General features: G+C 31.4%; 2 protein-coding genes across 6 annotated transcripts in view; one reads left to right on the plus strand and one right to left on the minus strand.

The window, feature by feature from the left end:
- The window catches only part of LOC143248627 (serine/threonine-protein kinase ATR-like), a 33,861-nt gene extending 15,187 nt beyond the window's left edge, over window positions 1-18,674 (minus strand). Inside the window, exons 1-5 of one of the 2 annotated variants that reach the window (XM_076497129.1) lie at window positions 18,227-18,666; window positions 15,889-16,055; window positions 13,352-13,546; window positions 11,317-11,409; window positions 9,654-9,811 (exon numbers count right to left, since the gene is read on the minus strand). In XM_076497129.1, coding sequence (XP_076353244.1) covers window positions 9,654-9,811; window positions 11,317-11,409; window positions 13,352-13,531 — 431 coding nt within the window. In that variant the 5' untranslated portion in view covers window positions 13,532-13,546; window positions 15,889-16,055; window positions 18,227-18,666. Of the gene's footprint in view, window positions 1-9,653; window positions 9,812-11,316; window positions 11,410-13,351; window positions 13,547-15,888; window positions 16,056-18,226 lie in introns of both variants that reach the window. The other variant, XM_076497130.1, reaches the window with a different exon arrangement.
- The window catches only part of LOC143248632 (serine/threonine-protein kinase ATR-like), a 239,498-nt gene that overhangs the window by 96,144 nt on the left and 116,375 nt on the right, over window positions 1-26,979 (plus strand). The window lies entirely within an intron of this gene.

Consider the following 26,979-nt stretch of genomic DNA (forward strand, 5'->3'; position numbering starts at 1 on the left):
TACTACCCATTGACCCTGCCCACAATGGAGTCCTATGAGGCTACACGTTACAATGCTAAACAAGGACATTGCAGCTACACCAGGGTTTCATGAACATCATACCCGAACACCAACATCTGACACAATGTCCACAACACCTGTTGAAAACGTCCAAAACTGGTTCTCAGGTTAATCCTGGAAGGGGTCACCACAAGGCCACCCATCTACAGAAAGTAAACTAAAAATATGGAACCTTTCCTGGTAAGACCCCTTACCACACAAAAGAATCACACCAAGCACATAGTGTTCAGCCTTTAAATTTTCTTATACAATAATATCTATTATTTAAAACACAATCCATGAGTTAGGGAAACATTTATGGTGGGTTCATCCTTCTCTCAAAGTCTAAGAGTACAATACAAGATTTGGTTCTTCCATTCTGTAAAGCCATTTTCATTGCACTAGGAAGGGAACACTATACTTTACTTGTTGATTTAAGATAACTAAATGTGAGGGATGCAAAAAGAAAACACTTTAACTATTTTGTGCAAGAGGAACAAAATCCAGCCAACTGTCAAAAAAAGGACAGAGTGACACACATGTAGCTTATTAGATTTAGGGCATGTATCTGACTTTACTTTACATGAGTGCTTTTGAATCACATGTCAAAGTTAATTTCATTATTAGTATAGATGTATATGTAGATTTTACTAAGTAATAACAATAAACACATCCAACTTTTTGTTACTGATCATGTTTTTATTAACCAGGAAATCACTGCTCATGGTCCTGTAAACAGTTGTGGATTAATGTTATAAAAAATAGCCCTAGTCATTCTTATTCCTCATATCAACTTCATTTAAGGTGGGTGTAGTGTTTTGTGTCTGACTGTGCTGTGCACATTGGAGGAGACACACTCCACTTCAGAGGTGCTACCTGGAAGGGCTGCAGCAGTTGTCACAAGTTGGTGAATTAGTGAAGAGAAATGTGTGATTTTATAAATGAGAACAGAATGTGATTATATGTAGTTCTTATTGGTGTCTTCTATCACTTCCTTCAGCTGGACAGAAGATTCATCAATATCAAAGCTGTACTATTTTGATGATCTCTATTCCACTCTTTTAAATTAATAATTTTTTACAAATATTATTCATTGAATACGACTTTAATAGTATCTGTTCTTCACTGTATAAATAAAAGCATAAATATTCTTCACTTCAAAAAATGCAAAAGGATCAACCAGAAAGTGTTCTGGACTTGGAAGGATGTAAATAGGCCTTTACAGTTACAACATATCAAGAGTGTTCTTAAAAATGAAAGAACCTACAACATCAAATTACTATGAAAGTGGTAAATTCAAAAGGACACAATGTTACATCCTGATGAAAATAATTTTGATTTTGAACACCTTTGGTAGACCTGTAACATTGCATCACCATGAAAGATTTCTCAGCTCTAAATGTTACAAGACCTGTAATATTAGGTAGTCATAAAAGTGTTTTTGGTTCTAAACGATGCAAAAAGACCTGTAATAGTCATGAAAGTGTTCTTGGTTCTAAATGATGTAAGAAGACCTATAATGTCAAATAGTCATGAAATTATTTTTGGTTCTAAAATGATGTAACAAGACCTGTAATATCAGATAGTTATGAAAAGGTCATTGCCCTTGAAAGAAGCAGCAGGCTCTTCATTATTATATCTTCATGGAACTTTCCTTGGCTCAGAAAGTTGTAATGGGACTTGTAATGTTATGATTTCATTAAAGTGCTTTTGGATTTAACCCTCTCATCATGAATTCAGTTAAAATGACCAAACACATGACCTCTTTGTACTCATTTCAAGTCTTAACAAAACTTGGTAGTCTTTCAGTTAACATTACAAGTCTTTCACACACAACAAAATCATATTTTTGAAGTATTTTTAACAAACTACAATAAAGGTTTGTCTGTAAATATATTATGTATTTGTTTTGAGGATGCAGTGTGTAAAGATTAAAAATATTTTTCTCCTCCAAAAAAGTTTCAGTATTCCTTTGTGCAATTTATAAAACCACTTAAATACATTTCAAATGTTTTTCCCAGAAAACTTCATATTTCACCTTTCATTTTCTCTACCCTATCTTAAAACCAGATCAGTCAGTTCGATTAATCTCCTAACCACCATTAAATAAAACTAAATTACCCTCTTTTATTCTTAGAATTGTAACATGAAACTACTTTTGTTTATCTGATGTAGTTTTAAGCTCATAATAGTGCACATACATTTATAATCAAATTTTGTTTTCTTGCACTTTGAACCTTTTCTAGCTACTATCTGTGCCATTATAAGGTTTAAATCACTTGGAGCACATGCAGTTCATTTGGGTGCCTTGTGAAACACTTTTATCATATTATTTATTTTACCTAATTTAGTCTTTACTAACCTAAAAGATCCCTACTTTTATATTTTAGTTACTTTTATAATAATAAATAACAAACAAACATGAAAATCAAGAAATAAAGTATTTACCAAAACTTCTTGTTTCTTGCTGTTGATTGTCAGTGAAACTTAAGCCTGTTTTTTATACTAATGGTAGTAATGCACTAAACAATTATTATTTATTTAAATAATATACTGAAGATCACAGATTAACTATGCGACAAGAGACTTTACAATTTTATCCAAGCTAGTCATTGTGATTCCTGTGGGAACCAAAGTTGTATTATAAGTGAAATTCATGCCAACCTAATCAAAACATAATTTAACACATCAATTGACAAAAGAAAAGCTTGACTTTCTACTATCTACAAGTAATATGTAATTAAATGTAAGAGAGAATTAGTAACAAATTCTGAAAAGGAGGATGTGACAGATGGCAAGGGAGGATCTGATTTTCTATTTGATAGCTCTGTAACCAAATAAAATTGAAAGTAGCAACAATCACAGTTAGTGAGAGATTTGTTTTAGAATTTCGCACAAAGCTACTTGAGGGCTATCTGTGCTAGCCATCCCTAATTTAGCAGTGTAAGACTAGAGGGAAGGCAGCTAGTCATCGTCACCCACTGCCAACTCTTGGGCTACTCTTTTACCAACGAATAGTGGGATTGACTGTCACATTATAACGCCCCCCATGGCTGAAAGGGCGAGCATGTTTGGTGCGAATGGGATACGAACCCACGACCCTCAGATTACGAGTCGTACGCCTTAACACGCTTGGCCATGCCGAGCCGTTAGTGAGAGAAACAACAATTTTATAGTAAGTACTTTAAGCTTAATTTTGTACTTTTTCAAGGGGTGGTGGGTAAAACAGAGAAGAGAAGGAAGAATACTTAGGAAAAATTCAGGATGTTTTTAATATTACCTTGTAGAATTAAGAACTTAAAACTTACATACTATTAAAATATGGATTACTAGTCAAGTTCTTATGTTATAATAATTGTTGTATCATAAACAAAAAGCAGTTTAGTGAAAGTTTGAATGTAAGACACTAAAACTTTGTATCATGTGCAGTAAAGGACACCAGGAGTGAAATAGGGTCAATTTATATGACCAACCACGTGACCTCTTTGTACTTGTTTAAAATCTTTTTTAGATTAAATACTTTTAACTTTCAATATAGTGTGTATATCTTCACAAAATATGGCAGTGTTTAATTTTATATTGTAAGTCTTTAACATACAAATATATTATATTTTTAGAAGTATTTCTAATAAAATAAAATAAATATTTGTCCATAAGTATATTGAGTATTTTTTTATTTTTAAAGTCCGTGTGTCAAGTAATTTTCACATCTAAATTAAAAATACTTTTCCTTATCTCAAAGTCTCAACATTCCTTTATTTAATCCCTAAGACTTCCTAAATACATTTAAAACTGTTTCTTTTCACAAAATTTGATAATATATGTATATTATTTCTCTAACCCACTTCAAAATGAGATTGGTAATTACGATTAACTGTGCAACCATAAAAATAAAATAAAATCTGAATTACCTACTTTAATTTCTATAATGACTTCGTATAGTAATATAACAACCCATTTGTTTATCCTAATTAGCTTTAAGTTTGTAACAATATGCATTTATTTATATTTAAATTTAATTGTTTTATTGATTTTTGAGACATGACTTACTACTCTCTGGATGCTTATAAGTTGTAAATAACTCTGGGAATGTGCAGCTCCATCATGCTATTGAATTACATTACCAACGAGCTACTAAAACTAGTAAAAGCAGCTTACATGTGAGCCTCAAGAAGCATCTTTATTTTATTATACATAAAAAATAACCATGAAAAACAAGAAATAAAATACATCACAAATATTTTTTTGTTTGCTCTCGGTTGTTAAAGAGAGTTAACCCTAATTTTTGTATACTATTTATTCATTGTATTGCAATTAATGAGTTTTATTTAATTAAATACTACTCCAAACAATATAAACTAATAACATGCAAAAAGTATACAAATTCCATTACCCCTCAAAATTTTTCTGGCTTTTTGACTAGAACAATGGTCATTACAAATTAATCCAAGCTAGTCATTAAATTTCTTAGAGGAACATTGTTCATACTCTGAGAGAAACTGACATTTAACTGTTCAGAATAGAATGTTATACAACACGGCATTTGACAGATGAAAAACCTTGAGTGTCTGCTGGTTATAGGTAATATATAATTAAATGTATGAGTGAACTACTAATGAATTATGAAAGAAAAGATGTGATGGGTGGGTGTGGCAGAATGGGTCTGATTTTATATTTGATAACTCTGTAACCAAACAACGTTGAGGACTATAATAAAAGTGGTTTACCTGAGCAATGACAATTTTATGGAGAATAGTTTATGTACAATTTCATACTTTTTTAAAGGATGATGACAGGATAGGAAAAATTCTGTATTTTTTCAAATATTACCTTATAGAGTTAAGAACTTAAAACTTATATGCTATTAAAATATAGATTATTAGCTAATATTTTATGCTATTCTAATTGGTATAACATAACAATAAAGTTATTTAATAAACATTTTAATGTGTGACACTAAACCCTCGTGTTATGCACTGTAAAAATACCTCAGTGGATAGGGTAAAAGGATGCAATGGGATACATAGCATAATATCCTCATTAAAATGTTTTTTGCTCTGAAAGATGCAGTAGGGTTTATATTATTACATCTTCATGAAATTGTTTGTGGCTCAGAAAAATGTAAGAGGAACTTTGTTCTAAAGGATGCAACAGGACCTGTAAATCAGATCTTTGCGAGTGTATTTGACTCTGAAAGATGTAAAAGGTCCTCTAACATTAATAGAGAGTGAGAGTGCTCTTTACTTTCAAGTATGTGACAAGAATTGTTTACCTCACCATGATTCTGAACAATCATCAGATCAACAGGAAATTGCTCTTTACTATAAAAATTTAATATAATATCTAGCATTAAATTTTTAAGCAATCGTACACTGCTCTAAAGTGCAGATCTGTTATTAATTCATACCAACTATCAGTTAAATGCTCTTTTATTAGATATAAAAAAAAGTTTGTACAGAATTGCTCTATCATAGAAGAAAGAGAGAATATTAAACATTTATCTTATAAAGATATAACAGAATATAATCCTCAAAGGTAAAGTGCACTAGTAGATGTATCATTAATATTATATTTTCATAATGTGTATTACTAAAAGTGTTTTAGTACAAAAAAACATTAATATATTTATGAAAGCTTTAACTGCATCTACAAAAATGTTGATCTTTATTTGTGTCTCTAACACAGATGCTTTGTTTTGTTTTAAGATATTCACAGAAACTTATTCATTGGCCATCTGCACTAGACACCCACAATTTTTTAACTGACAATTTTGAGGAAAAACAACTAGTTATCAAAATCCACTGCCAACTCTTGTCTGACTACTCAGTATGATTTGGTTGTCATGCTTACAATGCATGCACAGCCTCAAAGTGTAAAGCACGATTTTTATTTCTAGTAGCATATGAAAAAGTCAAGCATATTAACCAGTAATCTAAAGTTGTAAAAAAGAATAACATAAATAAATATGAACTTCATACATACCTGTTTTCAACAACTAAAAGTGGAATATAGTAGCAACTCCTTGTGGGTGAAACTGAAGAAGGGGCAGTAAAGCAGTCATCACCTGGTTAAGAAGGGATCCAAGAGATTGCAATTCCACACTGACACAAAGAAACAAAAGGTTAAATTCTGTATTATATAATTTTTTAATGATTAGTCATACTTTCATATGCCTGAACATGCAACTATGACCAAATCCCTAAAACCATGATATTTTATGAAAACTGAAATTAGGATGCCATATTATAAATATGCTAATAAAAAACTAAAAACAAAACATAAACATGTAATGCACATAAACAGCACTTATGAAAACCAGATTTTGAGTGAGAACTGATAACAAAAAATGGACAATTTCTATTTTGGTCCTAAAATATGTTATAGATTCTTAACTTTTAACTCTTTCAACATGGGCTCGGTCAATTTGACCAACCATGTGACCTCTTTGTACTCATTTAAAATCTCTTTTGACATAATACTTCTAACCTTAAATAATAGTGTGCATATCTTCCCATAGTTTGGCAGTTTTCAGTTAATGTTATAAGTGTTACACAAACAAGAAAAATATTTTTAGTGAAGTATTTTCAATAAACTAGAGTAAAGATTTGTCAGTGAATATATGGATCACTCCATTTGCAAAGTAATTTTATGTTGAGATTAAAATACTTTTCTTAATCTCAAAATTCCAAATTTCCTTTGTGTCATCCCAAAACCTTTATAGACATTTTAAATGTTTGTTTCCAGTAACTATTTACATTTCATCTGTTATTTTCTCTACCCTAACTCAAAATGCGATCAGTCATTTTGGCTGACCTAGTAACTGTAAATAAAACCTGAAATTTACATATACCTGTTAAGAACAGAATGTAATATATCATTTGACACATAAAAACCTTAATTTCCTATTGTTTATAGGTAGTATGTAGTTAAATGTACAAGAGAACTATTAACATATCTTGAAAGAGAGGGTGTGACAGGTAGGTGTGGTAAAAGGGGTTTTCTATTTATATCTCTGTTATCATGCAAAATTGAAGACAATAAAAATATGGTTTGCCTGAGCAATAACAATTGTATAGTGAGTAACGAATGTTTAATTTCTTAATTTTTCAAAGAATTGTGAAAAAATAAAGATGACAAGATACTTAGCAAAAATACATAATGTGTGTCATACTAAGGGAAATTCAGAATTTGAGTTAACATTGTCTTGTAAAAGTAGGAGCTTAAAACGTATACTGTTAAAGCATGGATTATTAGCTGCTTATATGCTACATTAATTGGTACAACATAAACAAAAATTAGTTTAATAAAATATTGAATGTAAGACACTAAAACTTTGTGTCATGGTCAGTGAAGAATACATGGGTCAAATGAGTTAATAGTTACTGAAGAGATGAGATAGACAGATGGAATCTTACCTTCACATTATGACAACGAGATAAGTAGACTGATCCTAACCTTCATACATAACTAAAAGACAGATTTTTTACATTTAAGATCGCCAGGAAAGTTTACAGATTTCAACCACTACAAATCATTCAACTTCAGTAAATTAACTTCAGACATTGAATATCTTTGTTGATAAAAAAGTCAGCTTGTAAGCAGTGTCAAGCCATCCAAAAATAAACAACTGGCTAGCTCAAGCAAAGTGTAACAATATCAACTCAAAATTAATTTGCTTGTCATGGACCTGGACTGTCAATACAATATTCAGTTCTAGACAGATAGAAAAGTCAGTATAGTTTATAAGTTTTTAAAAATTCTTGTATATTGACTAATATTTGCAATAGCTACTATCACAAACCGTAGTTATTGTTTTTGTTGTTTGTATATTAAAATATATTTGTGTTAAGAAAATTGTGTGTATCAATTTTGTTAGCAAATATCATAAATTTGATACATATCAAAATTCAATTAACTTCTAAATTAAAATTTCACATGAGAAATCCTTATAACATCTAGTTAGCTTTACCAAATGTTTCTTAAGAAGAAATATTTTATTTCATGTCCATTAACAAATTTCTACATGGATTCAGTCGATTTGACCAATTTCGTAATCACCATATAAAAATACAAAACCAATATACATTATGCTTTTTTTTACTCAAGAATGACTACAGATTACAAAACATAAATGTTTAGACACAACTGCTTAAATCTCATGACATTATACATTTATATAGATTTACTATTTTCATAATATTGACTTTTCAGCCTGTTTGGCTAACAATTCAGAAGTTACAATGCCACAGTGCATGTTTGCTAATGTTAATGTATCCAATAATATAAAACTGACCTTTAGGTTTTACAAAGTGACCTATATCATCTGCATTTTAGTGGACTAGTATTTGGTAAAATACAGTCATATACAATTATTATAAATTGTATATTTATATAGAACATTACTATTTAAAAACAAATTTTCTTAAACTAATTTATCTCAAAACGTAGAGCAGTAAATAACAAAGTAAGCAAACAATTATCAGTTTTAGTTACAACCTATGTCCTCATTGCTGTTTGTCTTAGCTTGCTAAGCCTTCAGAAATGTCCCATGTGGAGGTTATGAAACAAAATTTTCTTTTTGATATTTTATATGTACATTAGAACAATCAAACAGTTATAAATTACTACACTGATAACATAGAATTCCATTATAATTTATCAAGTTTAAAAACTAAACTGTATTTGTATCAAATAAAACAGGAAATCTAGAACAGGCTAAAGACTCAAATTAGCAGCATGAAGGTTTGTTTCGAAAGAAAGAGAGGACACCATCACATTTGAAAATGGCTAGGAAAATCATTAAAAAAATATTCTGAGCTTCTGATTGTTTTTTCAGATCATATATAGAAGTAAATGTATATACAAGACCATTTCTCAAAATGAAAAGGTACGATTCAACAAATATTGTTATAGTTTAGAAAATTAAAAGGATAAAAGTGTTTTTTTTTTATTTTAGCTTATCCATTTGAGTTCCTAGTTGGTACATCTACAGACGTTGTGTTTTTACATCACAAGCATTTAATTTGAACCAGTGCTACATTCAACACAACACAGAACATATAAAAATTGAAGTTTTGGTGTATTTGTTTAATACTTACTTTTAAACTACAAAATTAAATACTGTATAATATCAAAATTTGAATTATAATCTACAGTTTGATACCAGAAATAGAGATAAATTCATAAAACTGTATTTCAATAAAATTTTGAATGCAACTTAATAAATGTAATAACATGGCCTTTGACATGTGACCCATCTGAAAAGGGTTAATAAAAGTCATATTATTCCCTGCACAATGCAATACTGACTAATCAAGAGTAAGCACTCCCAATAGATGTGAAAGATAAGTCTACAAAGATCATAAACACTTAAGACAACAAACCACATCAAATCAAAGTAGACGTTATTAAAGAAATATTTATAAAATATTAGACACAATGAAAGAATATTATTTTCAAAATTGTTTTTAAAGTTTTCTACACTTTAACCATTTTCAAGACCCTATGGAATCAATAAAATTATAAAAAAATGTGTTTAAGTTAAGAAATTTCATTAGATAAGTAGATTAATTAAAAGTTACTTTTCTTGCAATTGCAAAGTAAAGAAAATATACTTATGAACAAAAGTGTTCCAGGCTTGAGTACAAATTTGAGGGAAATCTTCCTCAGTAAAATGAATAGCTATCTTTAGAGTAGCCATCACTTTCATCCTCACTGCAGTAATGTGCTTTGGACCCATTAGCTCCATAATAGAATTTAAACTTCCTAATGCCTAAAATAAATGAGAAAATTAGTTTTAGATATAAAAGTTCTCTTTATGTATTTAATGAATTTTGAGCAGTTGTAAAGTTCTAGATTTTTTGTTTTATGAAAAAAAGTGTCCAGGTTTTAAACATGAAAACTCAAATATATACTACCAAAAATTAAGCACATAAGTGTCATACAGTGACACTGGTAAAACTTCTTACGTTTGTTTAAAATAAACCTGTCCAACAACAGTAATTAAATGAAATTTCTGATGATATAAAGATAGGGATGTTGCAGCTACAGTTTACATTTTAAAACTCGATACACTTAAGAGAAACTGCTACAATCTCTATACAGAATAACAAACATTTCATGTTTGCAAAACTACAAAAAATTCATTGATGTTGTATCACTAAGTTTAATACTAGCAAGTCAGTTCTTTAAAAAACCTTAGAAACCAACAAAATTTCTTAATATTTCATTAATGTCCACAATTAGTTAAACAGGATGGAATACAATTATGTAACTACTCAAAATATTGTCCAATATTTGGATGTGTTGTTCCTACAGGCAAGCTTATCAATCCTTGTATTTAATGTATTTAGAGGTAGGAAATAATTAAATGTAAGCCTAATACTACAATATGAAGCTGATTGGTTCCATATATAAAGCACAAACCATATTCAAGAAACACTTCTATGGGTAAATGGTACATACCAGAGTACTGACCATTAGTGACAAAACATGCACCATACTCTAATTAACTCTAAAAATAACATATCCAAATATCCTACAAAATTAAACTATATTTTCTGTGAATAGATAACTGTGTTCCATTCAGTATTAAGTCTATAATTTTTTTTCCTATGATAAATTCATGGGAGGATAACGATGAAGAAAGAGCTCGTTCTTTTATTGGAGCTAAGATGGTTAACTTCATCACCTTCATCCAGCATGATCAACTCTAGTTCTTATAACGTACAACCTATAGTTACTATTTTGGATGATTACATCAGTTTCAACAATTCTTAGGATAAATGATACATAACTGGAACAGCACCTTACTAACATACAGACTTTTACTTTCAACCATAAGAGCTTTGTCCAACTGTATGAGTCAAATAATGGGATTCACGGTTACTTTCATAACAAACTCACAACTGAAAGCATGAAGAATGTTCAGTAGCATTATATGTCAAACCCTGGACCCTACAAGCTAACCACTGGGCAATGCCAAGCCTGTATTATTCATACAGGGAGTCTTTGCTCTTTCATAAATATTTATTTACATAAATTTCACTTTCATATTTTCAATATGACTTTAAGATTATAAAGTTTTTTTTTACTAAATAATGATAACAATAGTTTAACTTAGAAAACCAATAATAAACAAACATGTGATATACATAGAATTTTATGGAACTGACTTTACTTTCTTTTAAGATAAATAAAATAAAATATACAAATGAATCACAAAACTTTCAAGCAATAAATTTAAATTTCCTAATTATCATGTAATAAAACACCTACTAGTTTCTTTTCCTCTAATGGAAAATTTGCATTAAGCAACTGGGAATCAAAGAAAGCAAGAAAACCCAAAAGTCGTGACTGTAAAAATTTGGCCTATGGATTAAAATAAAGCAATCAATTAAAGGTTATAATAACTTTTTACTGATTTAAAAATGAATTTCAATTCCTCTTCACAAAAGTTAACAAATACCAACTTATTTTATTAATGAAGCTATTTGCTCTGGTTATGTTTCTTACTCTACTTTTAGTTGTGTTGTAAAAATTATACCTGGTACTTATTTCCTACATATACAATATTACAATAATTGCTGTAATATAATGTTTAAGTATATAATTCTTAGGTAAATATACTTCTGACAACTTTAATTCTCATAAAAGATTGCGAGCTCACAATTCCCGTAGCTTGTAATTATTAAAATTGCTTTACTTGAAAGCATGTCCATATTACAGTTACGAGAAGTCCGTTTGTGGCCCCTGACTCAAAAAGTTTGTGCACCACTGCTGTAAATACTTTACTCTGAACAATGCTAAACTTCTGTTATGTTAACCTATAATTTCCTTGTATAAATACCAGAATTTTTAAAGTCAGATACAAGTAACTGACCAATATGACTCATCAAGAGTAAATAACTGACAAATTTTACTCAGAAACAATCATTTGGAATTTTTCTGGATACTTCAAGTCTCAAGTTTTTGAGAAATATCAATATTCAAGGTGATTCTCAATTCACACTTTATTCAGCCAGCCTTTTAAATTTATTACTTTCCATACATGGCTGCATGCTTTTAATATATTCTGCATAATGTACTGTATTAAAAAAAGTGCAAATATTTTAGTTTATAATGTAAAGATTTAAAACAAAATTGTCATCAAAGTACACTAGATGTGAATTCTCCTAGATGTTTCATTTTTTAACGTTTTCAAAGATTTATAAAAGTTTCTTACACACCAAACATTCACAAATACTTTTTTTTAATTTATATTAATTAGATGAAGTTCTAAAACTTAGGTTTCTTTTTAAATATTTAAGTAGTTTTTACTTATTCAATTAGCTCTCAGGAAATTAGAATTTTACTAAAAAGTAAATATATTAAACAAGTGGTTATTACTGATACTTCTTCACTTAATATTAACAATTCCATTTACTTTGAATGGCCATAATGTTTATTTTAACTAACAATTCAACATTAACTGTCCACAAAAAGGAGATACAGGGAAAAATCTCAGTCAAGATGCTACCAAAAGAAATTCCAACTAAACTTATAATAGTTTGATACAGCATGTCAGTTTTTATTTATCTTTATTGAGATATTTGCCCAAAATTTACATTTTACAGCACAGAATCAGATTTTTTATTTGTTGTAGATATGTAATGCAACTTTTTTAAGTATTTCAAATTTCAACTGTAGCCATTACTATATCTTCTGGTTTTGTAATAGGCTTTGTTCCATCATAACTTTCATCTTTCCATGCCAACATTGCAAGTCCACTAAAGACTTGTTCATAGTGAGTGCTGATGTGAAGAAGTAATTCATTATGTATTCTCTGGTAATCACATCTCAACAAGCTGCCTATCTCAATATTAGTCTCAGTTTAAAATAAGAAATTCTGTTATAATCAAAGTCAGTTTAAATTAGATTTTATTAAATTAATACCATATATCTCACAGAGATACAAGTTTTACAAAAATCTACTGAAGCGAATCCCATGCTTTCCCATATAATAATATGTGAAAAAAAACAACCGAGACTTTAATTCTAAGTATTTAATTAATTGAGTCAAAAATGTAAATAATGTATGGAACTGCAGATATAAAATAACATACAGTATTGAGAGACTACAAACTTTGACCTTCCTTCTCCCATAAACATCTTACTTCTAAACATTGTCATACAAATTAAATTTGCCAAATACCAGTATTATGTTAAAAGTGTATTAGTATTGTTTGTTTTTAATAAAGTGCTGTATAAATACACAATTATATGGCTAAGTAATAGCAAATATAAGCCAAAGTTGAATGCAAGTAGTACTTACCTGAACATAGGTGAGTGCTTTTTCCATTTCTTCTTTAGAGCAGTGCTGAACAAGGTATGAAAATATGTATTTAAAATGGTTCATTAAGAGTTCTTGCTTCTGCATTCTCATCTGTTTGGCCAGTACTTTCAGCAACATTGAAGCTTCAGGAGAAGCTTTAGTAGCAAGTGGAGGCAACATGTAGCGTAAAGTGCTCTATTATTCGAAAAGCAACATGGATGTACAAGTGATTTCTAACAGTGATAACAATGTATATATTTCAGTTTTAAAACTACATATACAGCCTTTCCCATTTTAAACCAAAGACTAACATACATATTTATGTGCTTGTTTTACACTTTCAATAAACAATACATTATAAACATGAGCTACTAAATACTTTGATCTTTACATATGTAACAGGTAAAAAAATATATGTATTTTAAATATGTATTTAATATAAAATAAAAATAATATATAATATAATATAAAATATGTATTTTAAAGTGATAAGTACTTTTTTTGATAAGAAATTGATACAAATATGAGAAAAAACAACAATAAACACATGAAACGAGAACAAATTAAAAGTCACAATACAAGAACAGCCAACCAAGAAGTAATAATTCAGTGAAAGAGAACAGAGGGAGTTGCACATATCAGGAGCATGTGTGTTGCACTACTATTGGTGGGAAGGTTGTCACATGATAATCTGCATGCAAGACACACTTTACCATTTAACTGTTAGGCATGCTTTTTTTTTACATATAGATAAAAGCACCAAACTATTTATTGATGTGAGAGGAAGTAATGTTTGGTATTGGAAGAATAATCATGAAACAACTCTGGTACATCAAAACTAAGGCAATTTTCAGTTTGTTTTTTATTCTTACCCAAATCCAAGTCTGAATACTAAGCAAACATATGATTTTGTATCATATCTGTTATATAGATATGATACAAAATCATATAGATCTGTGTTAAAAATTTCATAATTTTCATTTTTCTCCACTAATTTGAAAATGATAGAATGTGTAAAAAAGAATTTTTGGCATAAACACTGTAATCATAGGTAAAATCATTAATAATTCACAATAAACATTCAATAAAGCTTACAAAATTTGATATATTTCTGTATTTATATTAATATTCATTATTTCAATGCCAGAAAGAAATAAAGAGCAAACATCACAACAGAAATTTCTTACATATATTTTGTGTATTTTTTTTCATTTTTATACTTAAAAGTAAGACAATAAAGCATTGTAACAGAAATGTTTAAATTTACATAGGGAAATACACTATCAAGATTTTAACAATCACAATTGAATAATAAAGATACACCACATGGCCAAAAGTAGGTGAATACCCATATGTGCTTGTTGAACATTTCATTCCAGAAACATGGGCATTAATATGGAGTTGATACTGCCTTTGCTGCTATAGCAGCCTCCACAGGAAGGGTTTTCCCTAGATTTTGAAAGATGGCTGTGGGAATTCACTCCTATTCAGTCACAAGAGCAAGAAGGCCTGGCTTGCAGTCAGCATTCCAATTCATCCCAAAGTTGTTCAGCAGGGTTGATGTCATGGCTCTGTGCAGGCCAGTCAATTTCTTCAACATCGACCTCAGCAAACCATGTTTTTATGGACCTTGCTTTGAGCATGGGGGCATTGTAATGTTGGAAAAAAGGGGCCTTCCCCAAACTGTTGCAAAAATTTTGGAAGCACACAACTCTAGAATGTCATTGTATGCTGTAGCATTAAGACTTCCTTTCACTGGAACTAAAGAGCCTAGTTTAAACCTTGAAAAACAGCCCCAGACCATTATTCCTCCTCCACAAAATTTTATGCATTCAGGCGGGCATTGTTTTCCTGGCATCTGCCAAACCCAGATTCGTTCATCAGACTGCCAGATAGTGAAGCAAGATTCATTACTCCAGAAAACGTGTTTCTACTGATCCAGAATCCCAATGGTGGTAACTTTACACCACGCCAGCCAATGCTTGGCATTGCTCATGGTGACCTTACACTTGCATGTGGCTGCTCGACCATGGAAACCCATTTCATGAAGTTCCCAATGAACAGTTCTTGTGCTTGCATTGCTTACACAGGCAGTTTGGAACTCAGTAGTGAGTGTTGCAACCGAGAAAAGACAATGTTTATGCGTTATGCGCTTCACCACTTGGCGGTCCCATTCTGTGAGCTTCTATGACCTACCTCTTCATGACTACAGTTTTTTTTTCTTCTAGACGTTTTCGCTTCACAATAAGAGCACTTACAGTTGACCAGGGCAGCTCTAGCAGGGCAGAAATTTGACAAACTCACTTGTTCGAAAAGTAATATCCTATGACAGTGCCATGTTGAAAGACTCTGAGCTCTTCAATACAACCCATTCTACTGCCAATGTTTGTCTCTGGAGATTGCATGGCTGCATGCTTGACTTTATTCACCTGTTGGCAACGGGTGTGGCTGAAATAGCTAAACCCACTAATTAGAAGGGTGTCCGCATACTTTTGGCCATGTAGTGTGTATAACAAATATAGAAAATCACAACTCACTTCAAAGGTTCTTCTCCTTTAATGTCATTGCTAGCTCTCTTTCTTTTGGTGGATAACCTACTTGTAGATGGTTGATGTTGAACAGGTTTTCCTTGAATTGTGGGATTATGAGCAGACAACTGCTTGAGCTCTTCTCTTTGTATATATAATAATGCAGTCTTGACACACTATATATAAACACACACATATTTAATTACAATAATAATTAAGAATATGTAAATTGAAAGAAAAATAAATCACAGAAACTTAAATTATATTTTTTAGAAAGAACACTGTGCAATATTTGAAATGAAGAAACCCAAGTAACAGAAAAAAATTTGATATTAATGTAACCTTATCTTTAAACCACAGTACATATGCACACAATTAAGCTCAGTCAATTGGAACAACCACATGACCTCTTTGTACCCATTCAAGGTCTTTATAGCTTTAAATACTTCCAATTTTCAATAGTGTACATATTTACAAAATTTTGCACACTTTCGGTTAACATCATAAATAATATTTTTTTAGTGAAGTAGTTTTAGTAAAATAAAATAAAGATTTGTCCACGTTTATATTAACCAACCTCATAACCACCAAAACAAAATCAAATTATATTAACCAACCTCATAACCACCAAAACAAAATCAATCTAAACTACCCGTTTCTGATTTTCGGAATGACTCTAAATTGTAACACAAAACTACATTCTTTTACCCTAAGTAGTTTTAAGGTCCTAACAGTGTACATCTATTTGTAATTAAAAATTTATTTTTTTATATGCTCTTTGAATCCTGTCTAGCTATTATCTGTGTCACTCAAGGCACATACAGCTCACGTTACAGTACTGAATCACATTAACTACAAGATACTTGCACGTGTGGCTTGTGAAACATTTTTATTATATTATTATTATTTTCTTTACATAATCTATTCTTAACTAATCTAAAAAGAGATCCACATTTTTACATTTTGATTACTTTTAATAATAATAAATAAAGAAGAAACAAGACAAATATGAAATAATGTACTTTATCTTCTTTTTTCTTGCTGTAGATTGTTGAGAACACTTTATACTACTGTTTTTACACTAATGGTAGTAATGCATTAAATAATTTTCATTTAATTAAATAACGGACCAAAGAACATATACTGATAATATGTAAAAAGCAGATAATTTCTCCTAACACTCAATTTTTCTACCTTTCTACCTATGCAACAAAAGCTGTTGCAAATCTGTCCAAGCTAGCCATTAAATTTCCCATGAGAAAGAAGATTGTTCTCTGAGTAAAACTAATGTTTATTTTTTCAGAATACAACATTATACAATACATCATTTGATAGATCAAAACCTTGACTTTCTGTTGGTTATAAATAATATATAAATAAATCTAAGAGAGAATAATCACCAAAACCTGAAAGAAAGGATATGACAGCTTGATGTGGCAGGAATGGGGTCTGATTTTTTATTTATAGCTTTGTAGCCAAACAAAATTGAAGGCTATAAAAATTATGGTTAGTCTGAGCAATGACAATTTTATTCTGAGTAATTTAAGTTTAATTTTGTACTTTTTGAAAGGGTGGTGAATAAAATAGGGAAGACAAGATACCTAAAGTAAATATGTCGTGTTATACTAAGAGAAATTCAGGAAGTTTTTTTAAAATATGACCTCGTAGAATTAAAAACTTATAAAGATACGAATCATTAGCTAAAATTTTAAGCTTTTCTAAATAATATAACATAAAAGAAAAAATAGTTTAATAAAAGTTTAAATGTAAGACACTAAACGATACCTTGGGTGAGAAGATTAGTTAACCAAAGACTTTTAAAAATGCTGGTCTTTCATTTTTGATTTGTTTATGAATTTTGTGGAAAACTATCCAAGGGCTTTACACGCATAGCTGTCTCCAATTCTGAAGTATAAGACTAAAAGGAAGGTAGCTAAGGAACAGCCAGTGAGATTTGATAGTTACACTTATTGCACCCACAAGCCCCACAGAACACACATTTGCAGTAATGAAACACAGATAATAAAATCTTAGATTCACAGTTTGAGCACATTACTCACTTGGCTGCACCAAACTAATGGTCCATTATGAAAGATTTTACAAAAGCTCCAGATAAAAGAATAATGTGCAGCAGTATAAAATATGAATGTAAATAACAAAAACATGATATGAGTATACACATACTTATCTGTTCATTTTCTCAAAGTGTAATAGACATATAAAACTTTGTTAGCTAGTCTAATTTATAATGCAAAAATACACTACAGTTCTACAAAACACCTTTATCCAATACATACATACAAGTTTCATATTTTAAAAACCCTTTCAACTCTACAGTTTATCTTACCTGTGAGTTCACCATTTTTCCACAATGATTTAATAGAACTTCACTCAGAGATTCAATCAACTTCTTGAAAACAGAAAAGTTTCTACTTTTAAGGTAGCTCATCAGGTAAGTAAATGTGTCAACAATTGCAACTCCAAGTTTTTCAGTTGTAAGTTGATACAAACCATACCTATCTAAAATCTGAAAGAATCAACTAGTTCACATACATTTAAAGACTCACAGAAATGGTTAAGTGAAATGAAATGTAAATGATAAACCTTAACTTTAAAAACTGTACTAGTGATAAAGTATTTTCTTTTCATAAGCCATTGTGCCAATATCTTATAAAAATAATTCAAAATAAAGAATCTGTAAAGTTTATTTTTCTTTTTTGTCATACTCTTTTCCTTTATATATAAACTCTCAGATCTAAAGTTTGCAATAGTTAATTTATTTGAAACCTACAACTAGCTAGTAGACAAGCAAAAAAAAGTTATAAAATAAAAAATTATTGTAGTTTACTTTCTGTAAATGTAAACATTTTATTGCCTGAAAAAAGACCAAAATAAAACCTGTGTGTTAGCCCCGAAACACACTTTCAAAATTCAAATTTAATTCTGAATTTCTTTATGGTTTGGTATCAAACACTTTCAGAATACTTAGAACTAATTTTACTTTGTTTTGTTCCTACGTTTGATCAGTTTAACAATTATGCAACTAGCTTAAGACATATAGCTACTTTAAAAACAAATGTTTTCTTCATGAACACATTGGAAACAAATTATAACAGAAGTTCTTGGAAGGTTTCTGACTTGTTTGAATGAATAACTACATACTATTCTGAATAAAGAAAAATAAACCAGTTCTACTTATAAACAATCTCAAATGTGGGAGGTAAAGAAAAAATTATTTTTCTAGGTTACACTGAAGGTAGTAATTATCTTCCTTAGTTGGTTGGTTGGTTGATTTGGTGTTTTATGGCACAAAGCAGCTGGGCTATCTGTGCTAAACATCCAGTAAAAAGATAAAATTAAAGTAAAATAAAAGAAAATTAAGGTAAAAAAAAACAAAGTAAAAAAACCATAAACCAATGTTTACATCTAGTCTAAAGCATTAAAACAAAACTACAGTAATACAAGTTGTAGAGGACTTTCTGCAGCATAACTGTAATTATCATAACTCGCTAGGAAGATTAAAAGAGATAAGTACGAAAACCATCATCAGTCACCTGTAGCTGGCCTTTCCAGTCTTGGTTCCAAGTTATTTGATGTTATAGCTATTTTCAAAAAGTAAAGTAATTAAAGTTTTAAAGGAAGTATAGCAAAATTTTAATAGTAACTTGCCAGGATGACTAACAGGTAGTTCAAACAGCAGCGTTAGTCACCTAAGTAGACCTTTCCAGTCCTATTTGAGTTACTTGACTTTACAGTCATTTTCTAATTTCAAATCAAACTAGATAGACTGTGATTCTCCAAAGGGATTCTCATCAAAGAAGGTCTAAAGAAACTTAAATGGCATTAGAAAGATTGATGGCCTTTAAAAAAACTAAAAACATTTCCAAGGTGGACAATGTCATTATGGACAAACCTTAGGACAGAATATGGTGAAAATGGCACCATCGTTGATAGTCATAACGATGGCAAGAAAGTAAAATGTGGTATACAGTGACCTGAGTATCACACAGACAACATAATGGTGTATCAGTTCCAGATAAATGAAAACAATGAGTTAAAAAACTGTGACCAATGCATAGTCTAGTTAGAACAACTTCCTCCTTCCGATCCTTACGGTAACAAGGACAGCCAAAGTCTAATACAGGGTTGTATTTGGAAAAGCATGTTTTTGCATTGCTCACTCCAAATTGACTGCGAGATGGCACAGAGCCAAGCCTTGAATACAGGACCATAGTCCATGTATCAGACAGGCACAGCGGTGATAGTGCCAGAGCAAATAGACTTAGCTGCAGTGTCGGCAAGCTAGCTCCCATGAATACCAATATGGCCCAGTATCCAGAAAAACTGAATAGAAGTAGATGATAAAGAGAAATGGGCCAGTCAGTTGTGAATATTGGTGACAACAGGGTGTGAACCAATGTGAAGCGATTCTAGGGCCAGAACTAAGCGAGTCAGTATAAATCATGCAGTTTGAGTACTGCTTAGCTTCTATGTGATCCAGGGCAAGAGAAATGGCATACAGTTCAGTAGTAAACACAGAAGCTGTAGAGGGGATTTTACGTGCAACCATGGTAGAGTCCACACAGTCACCTGATTTTGAACCATCTGTATAAACAGGAATGGAAAGATGGTTCAAAAGATGTTCAGCAAATAACAAACAGTATTTCCAATCAGGAGTGTCTACTTTTCTCAGATAGCTTTAAGATAATTCACAATTGGGGATGGTAATAAACCATGGTGGGATGGGCTGACCAGTGGATACAGCAATGTTATCCAACGACAGACCCAATTCATCCAACTATGACTGGATATGAAGGCTAAAAGGAGCAATGGCATACCGTCTGGTCTGAAAAAGCATGAGCCAACGAGGAAAGAAAACACAACCCTAGATGGGATGCTTTGGTTAGGAACAAAGTTTCAAAGCATATAGTAAAGACAGTTGTAAATGGCAGAGGTGCAAAAAAAGTTCATGAGACTATGTACAAGCTCTGAACTGGGGAAGTACAGAAACCCCCAGTGCAGAGCTGAAGTCCTTAATGATGAATAGTGTCCAGCATCTTTAAGGCCAATGGTCTGGCAGAGCCATAGACCAGTGATTCATAGTCGAGGTGGCCAAGCATGTCCAAGTGTGTTAAGATTCAATTCCCATCACATCAAACATGCTCACCCTTTCAGCCATGGGGGCATTATAATGTGACATTCAATCACACTATTTGTGGGTAAAGAGGAGCCCATGAGTTGGCAGTGGGTGGTGATGACTAGCTGCCTTCCCTCTAGTCTTACACTGCTAAATTAGGGACAGCTAGCACAGGTAGCCCTCGAGTAGCTTTGCACGAAATTCAAAAACAAGCAAACCATAGTCAGTGTCGGTCAAATAAGAGCACGATATATCTTTAGCATAGAACATCGATCCACTCCACAAGTGATGGAAGAGAGGACAAGGAGGATGTTCAGTGCTCTTGTACATTTGACCTGTAGCTGCTTGATATGTGGTATAAAGGTCAGCTTACGGTCAAAGATAAGCCCCAAGAATTTAGTCTCAAAGACCTCAGGCAGCACAACTTCACCGCAATGGAGTTCAGGATGAGGACGAATACCCCATTGGTGGCAGAATTGCATGCAAACTGTTTTAGTGAGAGAGAAGGTAAAGCCCTTTGCTGTGGTCCACTTCAGTAAACAATTGAGAGCAGTTTGTAGCTGCCGCTCAATATACCTCATGTTCAATAACTGGCATGAGATGTGAAAGTCGTCGATATAGAGCGTGTTTGCAATAGTGAGAGGGAGTTGTTCAGTGATGGCATTAATTTTATACTGAAAAGTGTGACATTCAGAACACAGCCCCAAGAGACTCCAAGTTTCTACAGAAAAAAATGGTAAAGTGTTGAACCCACATGAACTTGGAATTGCCTGACCATTAACAAATTTTTAATAAATGTGGACAAATGGCCACGTAACCCATATCTATGCTGTCTCACAAAATGCCATATCTCCATGTTGTATTATAAGCCTTCTCAATGTCAAAGAATATTGATACAAGATGTTTGAGAAAGGCTTTTCTAACTGAAGTATGGATATACACATAAAAAACTTACAAAAAAAAAATTAAAACACTAAGACATTTCTTTAATTCATTTTAATTATTTATCTAAAAAGATTAATTTTTCTTGTTTGAATGTGTTACTGATAACACAGACTTCTATGATACTTTCATTAACCTTTTGATCTGGAATGTATAAACTACCGAAAAGTTGTTTATCAAGAATACAATTAAAGTTACAGGCAATGAAGTTTGTGTTTTAAGCAGAAATAATTTGAAGCACAAACATCAAATGAATGAACATGAAAAACCTATATTCATATAACTTACACTAGAGAAAATGAAGCTTTTTATTTTTTCAAAGCTAGCTAATGTAAGTATTGTGTATTACACAAAGAAGAGCATTTATTAGGTCATTTTATATGAAATGGCTTATTTTCACTTAGTAGAACAGTGACTGTGATTAGAATAAGCTGAATACAGTAACTTGACTGTATGCTATTTGATACTACTGAGAGTGCTGTGTTTTACATTTGCCTGTCATGTCAAGTTGTATTATAATTGTTTTTGTATTTCTTTGGAACCCTACACAAGATGATTTCTTCAAAAGAACTGAAACTACTTTTTTTGATATGAGCTCAAATTGGCAAAAAAATGCAGTCAAGGTTGCTAAAAACATCAATTTGGCACTGGAACAAGGGAATACTTCTCAAACTACTATTCGTTCTGGTAATAGGAACCTCGAGAATAAACACTGAGGAAGGCTTCAATCTGTTGTGAATGAAGAAACAGTAAGAGCTACTGCATAAGCTAGCCCACACATGACAGTTCATATTAAGTGCTACTGCATAAGCTAGCCCACACATGACAGTTCATATTAAGTGCTACTGCATAAGCTAGCCCACACATGACAGTTCATATTAAGTGCTACTGCATAAGCTAGCCCACACATGACAGTTCATACATATTTAGTGCTACTGCATAAGCTAGTCCACGCATGACAGTTCATATTAAGTGCTACTGCATAAGCTAGCCCACACATGACAGTTCATATTAAGTGCTACTGCATAAGCTAGCCCACACATGACAGTTCATATTAAGTACTACTGCATAAGCTAGCCACACATGACAGTTCATATTAAGTGCTACTGCATAAGCTTGCCCACACATGACAGTTCAGGCACTTTCAGTAGACTGAGAAGTTTCCAGTGCAACTGTTTCTCATCACCTGGCTGCAATCAGAAAGTTAAAAATTTGGGCAAAGAGGTACCACATGAACTGATAGAAGAGCAGAAAACTGGTTAGGAACAAGAGGGAGTCATTCTTAAAGCAAAGCATTACCTATGACAAGAAGTGGATCCTATATGGAAAAAAAAAACCTATGCAGAAAATATAGCATACTTTGATTATTGAAACTGGTGTTTGTAAAAAATATGGAGTTTAATTTTTACATATACAGTCAACCATTTCAAATGAAACAAACTACTACAAAGCAGGCATCAACAAAACCACTGTAATAACTGAATGTCAAAAAAGATTATTGTACTATTAAAACTTTAACTGTACTAAATAGATGTGACATAGAGCACATCATACTAAGAGGACATAGAAAATACCATAGTGTTAAGAAGATACCAACAAAACCACCATCCTCAGTGTAAAAAAACAAGCATCCTCAATAATCATCAACAAGTACCCTGAAGTATCAGTATTCCCAGAAGAAAACTGTGGTAACACAACATCAACATGAACACTGTACTAATATAGCAACATAAAATCATTGTACTGACAATGCATAAACAAGGATACAATAATTAACAATATACTAGAATAACTGTAGTGTACAGGTTAATATGTTCACTGTACTAATATGTATTAACAAGATCAATATGCTGAAACAACAGCCAAAAGATATCTAAGGTAACAGAATGCCTACAAAGTCATTATAATAAGAGCACATCATAAAGCTAGTATACTGTCTGTTCATGATGCAATAGTATACAGGATATTGACAAAAAAAAAAAAAAGAGAGAGAGAGAAAAATATTACTACACTGACAACACAACTGTATATATATATATATTCAGGGAACCATCAAGCCCAACACAACACCAGAATAACAAAACGTTATGATAACATAAAATAACTAAAGATCACTGCAATAAAAGAACAGATAAAATCCATTGTACAAGAACATATATAACAACACTGTATTAACTCTCTCAACACAGCCTTGATCTGTATGACTGACCATGTGACCTCCTTGTGCTTGTTTACAGTCTGTTTAGATTTAATACTTCTAACTTTCAAAGTGGTATATTTTCAAAAATCTGGCAATGTTTCAGTTAATATTACAAGTCTCTAACATACAAAGAATCATATTTAATTAAATAAAATAAAGATTTGTCCATATGATAATTTGTTTTGAATAATCTGTGTGAAAAGTTATTTTAATGTTAAAATTAAAAATACCTCCTTTGTATATAACCCTAAGACCTCCATAAATACATTTCAAACATTTTTTTCAGTAAATCTTGATAGTTTATATGTTATTTTTCTAACCCAACTCAAAACAGGATTGATTAACTTCACTGACCTTGAAACCACCAAAAACAATAAAATAAATTTTAAAACCCTGAATTACCCTTTCTTCTTTCTAGAATGACTTCATATTGCAAGAAGAAACTACACTCATTTATCCTAAGTAGCTCTTAGTTTGTAACACATCTATTTATAATTAAGGTTTATCACCATTTAAACTGCAACAAACTACTGTCAAGCCATTATAAGATGTAAAATCAAGTCAAGAAACATCCAGCTCACATTACGCTATCAGAATTACATTACCCATGAGCTACTACAACTAGTACAATAAGCTCAAGTGTCTCGTGAAAAAAATTATACTTATTGTTGATTTTACTTTATCTTAACTTAAAAATATCCTTACTAATTTTTTACATTTTAGTTGCTTTTATAATTATACACAAAAATAAACATAAACAAATAAATAAATGAAACACTTGAACAATCTACACTGTTTCTCTTGATTGTTGAAGAGAGTTAACCATAACTTTTAATGCTACTTATATTATCGCAATTTATAATTTTATTTCATTAAATAATGCTACAAACAACATAGACTATAACATGCAAAATTTACACATCACTCAAAATTTACTAGCTTTCTAGATCTGTGACAAGAGTCATTACAAATTAATCCAAGCTAGTCATTTCTCAATGGAACGTTGGTTATACAGAAGAAAATATTGTGAAATACATCATTTGATAGAATGAAAACCTTAACTGTCTATTAGTTATAGGTAACATACAGTTAAGCATAAAGAGAACTATGAACACAACTTGAAAGAGAGGATGTGACAGCAGGAGTCTGACTTTCTATTCAGTAGAAAAAAATGTTGAAGACTATATTTAATGTGGTTTATCTGAGCAATGATGATTTTAGAGAAAGTAGTTTTCATTCAATTTCATACTTCTTCCATGGGTGGTGGATAAAATCTGCCAGCATGTGTCATGTGTGTCACACTAGGAAATATTCAGAATTTTTTATGATAGTGCCTTGCAAAATTAACAGCTGATTATTTATATGTTATTAAAATATGGTTTATTAACAAAGGTTTTATGCTATTCTAATTGGCATACCATAACCATGAAGTTGTTTAATAAAATATTCAAAGTAAGACACTAAAACATTGTGTCATGCTCAGCACCCAGTGTGATGGGGTTAAAGGAAGAGATAAGACAATTGTACTATAACATCAACAAAACTACTGTGCTAAAGGAATACAAACCAGAGCATTACACCAACAAAACAAAAAACACCACTATAATAAAGGAATAAATTCAAGTCTACTATACCAGAATATCAATAACACTACTGTAATAATGGAACAAAACATGACTACTGTACCAGAACGTCAATAACACTACTATATTAAAGGAACAAAAACATGACTACTGTACCAGAACATCAGTAACACCACTATACTAAAGGAACAGAAACAAGACTATTGTACTAGAACACCCATAACACCACTGTATTAAAAAAAAAACATAAACAAGACTGCTGTACCAGAACATTAATAACACCCTGCTCTAGAGGAACAGAAACAATAGTATATCAGAATATCAATAACATCACTGTACCTAAAGGACAGAAACAAGACTACTATACCAGAAACTCAATGCTAACTAAACAGAAACAACACCACTATAATGCCACTAACCTAAGGAACAGAAACAGGACTAATGTACCAAAACATCAATAATGCCAGTGTACCTAAGGAACAGAAACAGGACTAATGTACCAGAACATCAATAATGCCACTGTACCTAAGGAACAGAAACAAGACTAATGTACCAGAACATCAATAATGCCACTGTACCTAAGGAACAGAAACAAGACTAATGTACTAGAACATCAGTAAACACCACTGTAGCTAAAGAACAAAAACAAGACTAATGTACCAGAACATTGGTACTAAAGAAATGTTTTTGACTGTACTAAGTCATGAACAGTGTAATAATAGCACAGTAACATTTAGTTCTATGTAGGTAATCCAAGTAATTGTTAACAACACACAAACGTACTACATTATCTTACTTAGAAAATTATAGAGGAATCCATCAGTAACAACAGAGCATTTTACAATGTGAGGTGCACATAACATGAAACTTATTATTAACATAAACATAATATATTCATTGACCCTCTGGGTGGAGAATGGCAGTTCTTCAGGATGGACATACATGGTTATCAATACCTAGCAGTTTTCGTATTAGTAGTAAAGTATTCTATTACCAAAACACTCATCAACCTGTGCAAAAATTATTTAGCTAAGAAAGAAGCTGCATCATTCAAATGATGCAATGGCCCTCTAGAGCCCTGATCTCAATCCAACTATGCAGAGCTGGGATTTGATAGATCCAAAATAAGATAAATCAAAAGTTACATTTAAAGAAACTTTATGGGGTGTATTAGAGACACTTAGAACAATATCCTAAAAGAAACTTTAATTAAATATTTTACAACCATGCATGAAAGA

Source organism: Tachypleus tridentatus, chromosome 4 (genome assembly GCF_004210375.1).
Source record: "Tachypleus tridentatus isolate NWPU-2018 chromosome 4, ASM421037v1, whole genome shotgun sequence".
NCBI classification, from domain to species: Eukaryota; Metazoa; Arthropoda; class Merostomata; order Xiphosura; family Limulidae; genus Tachypleus; species Tachypleus tridentatus.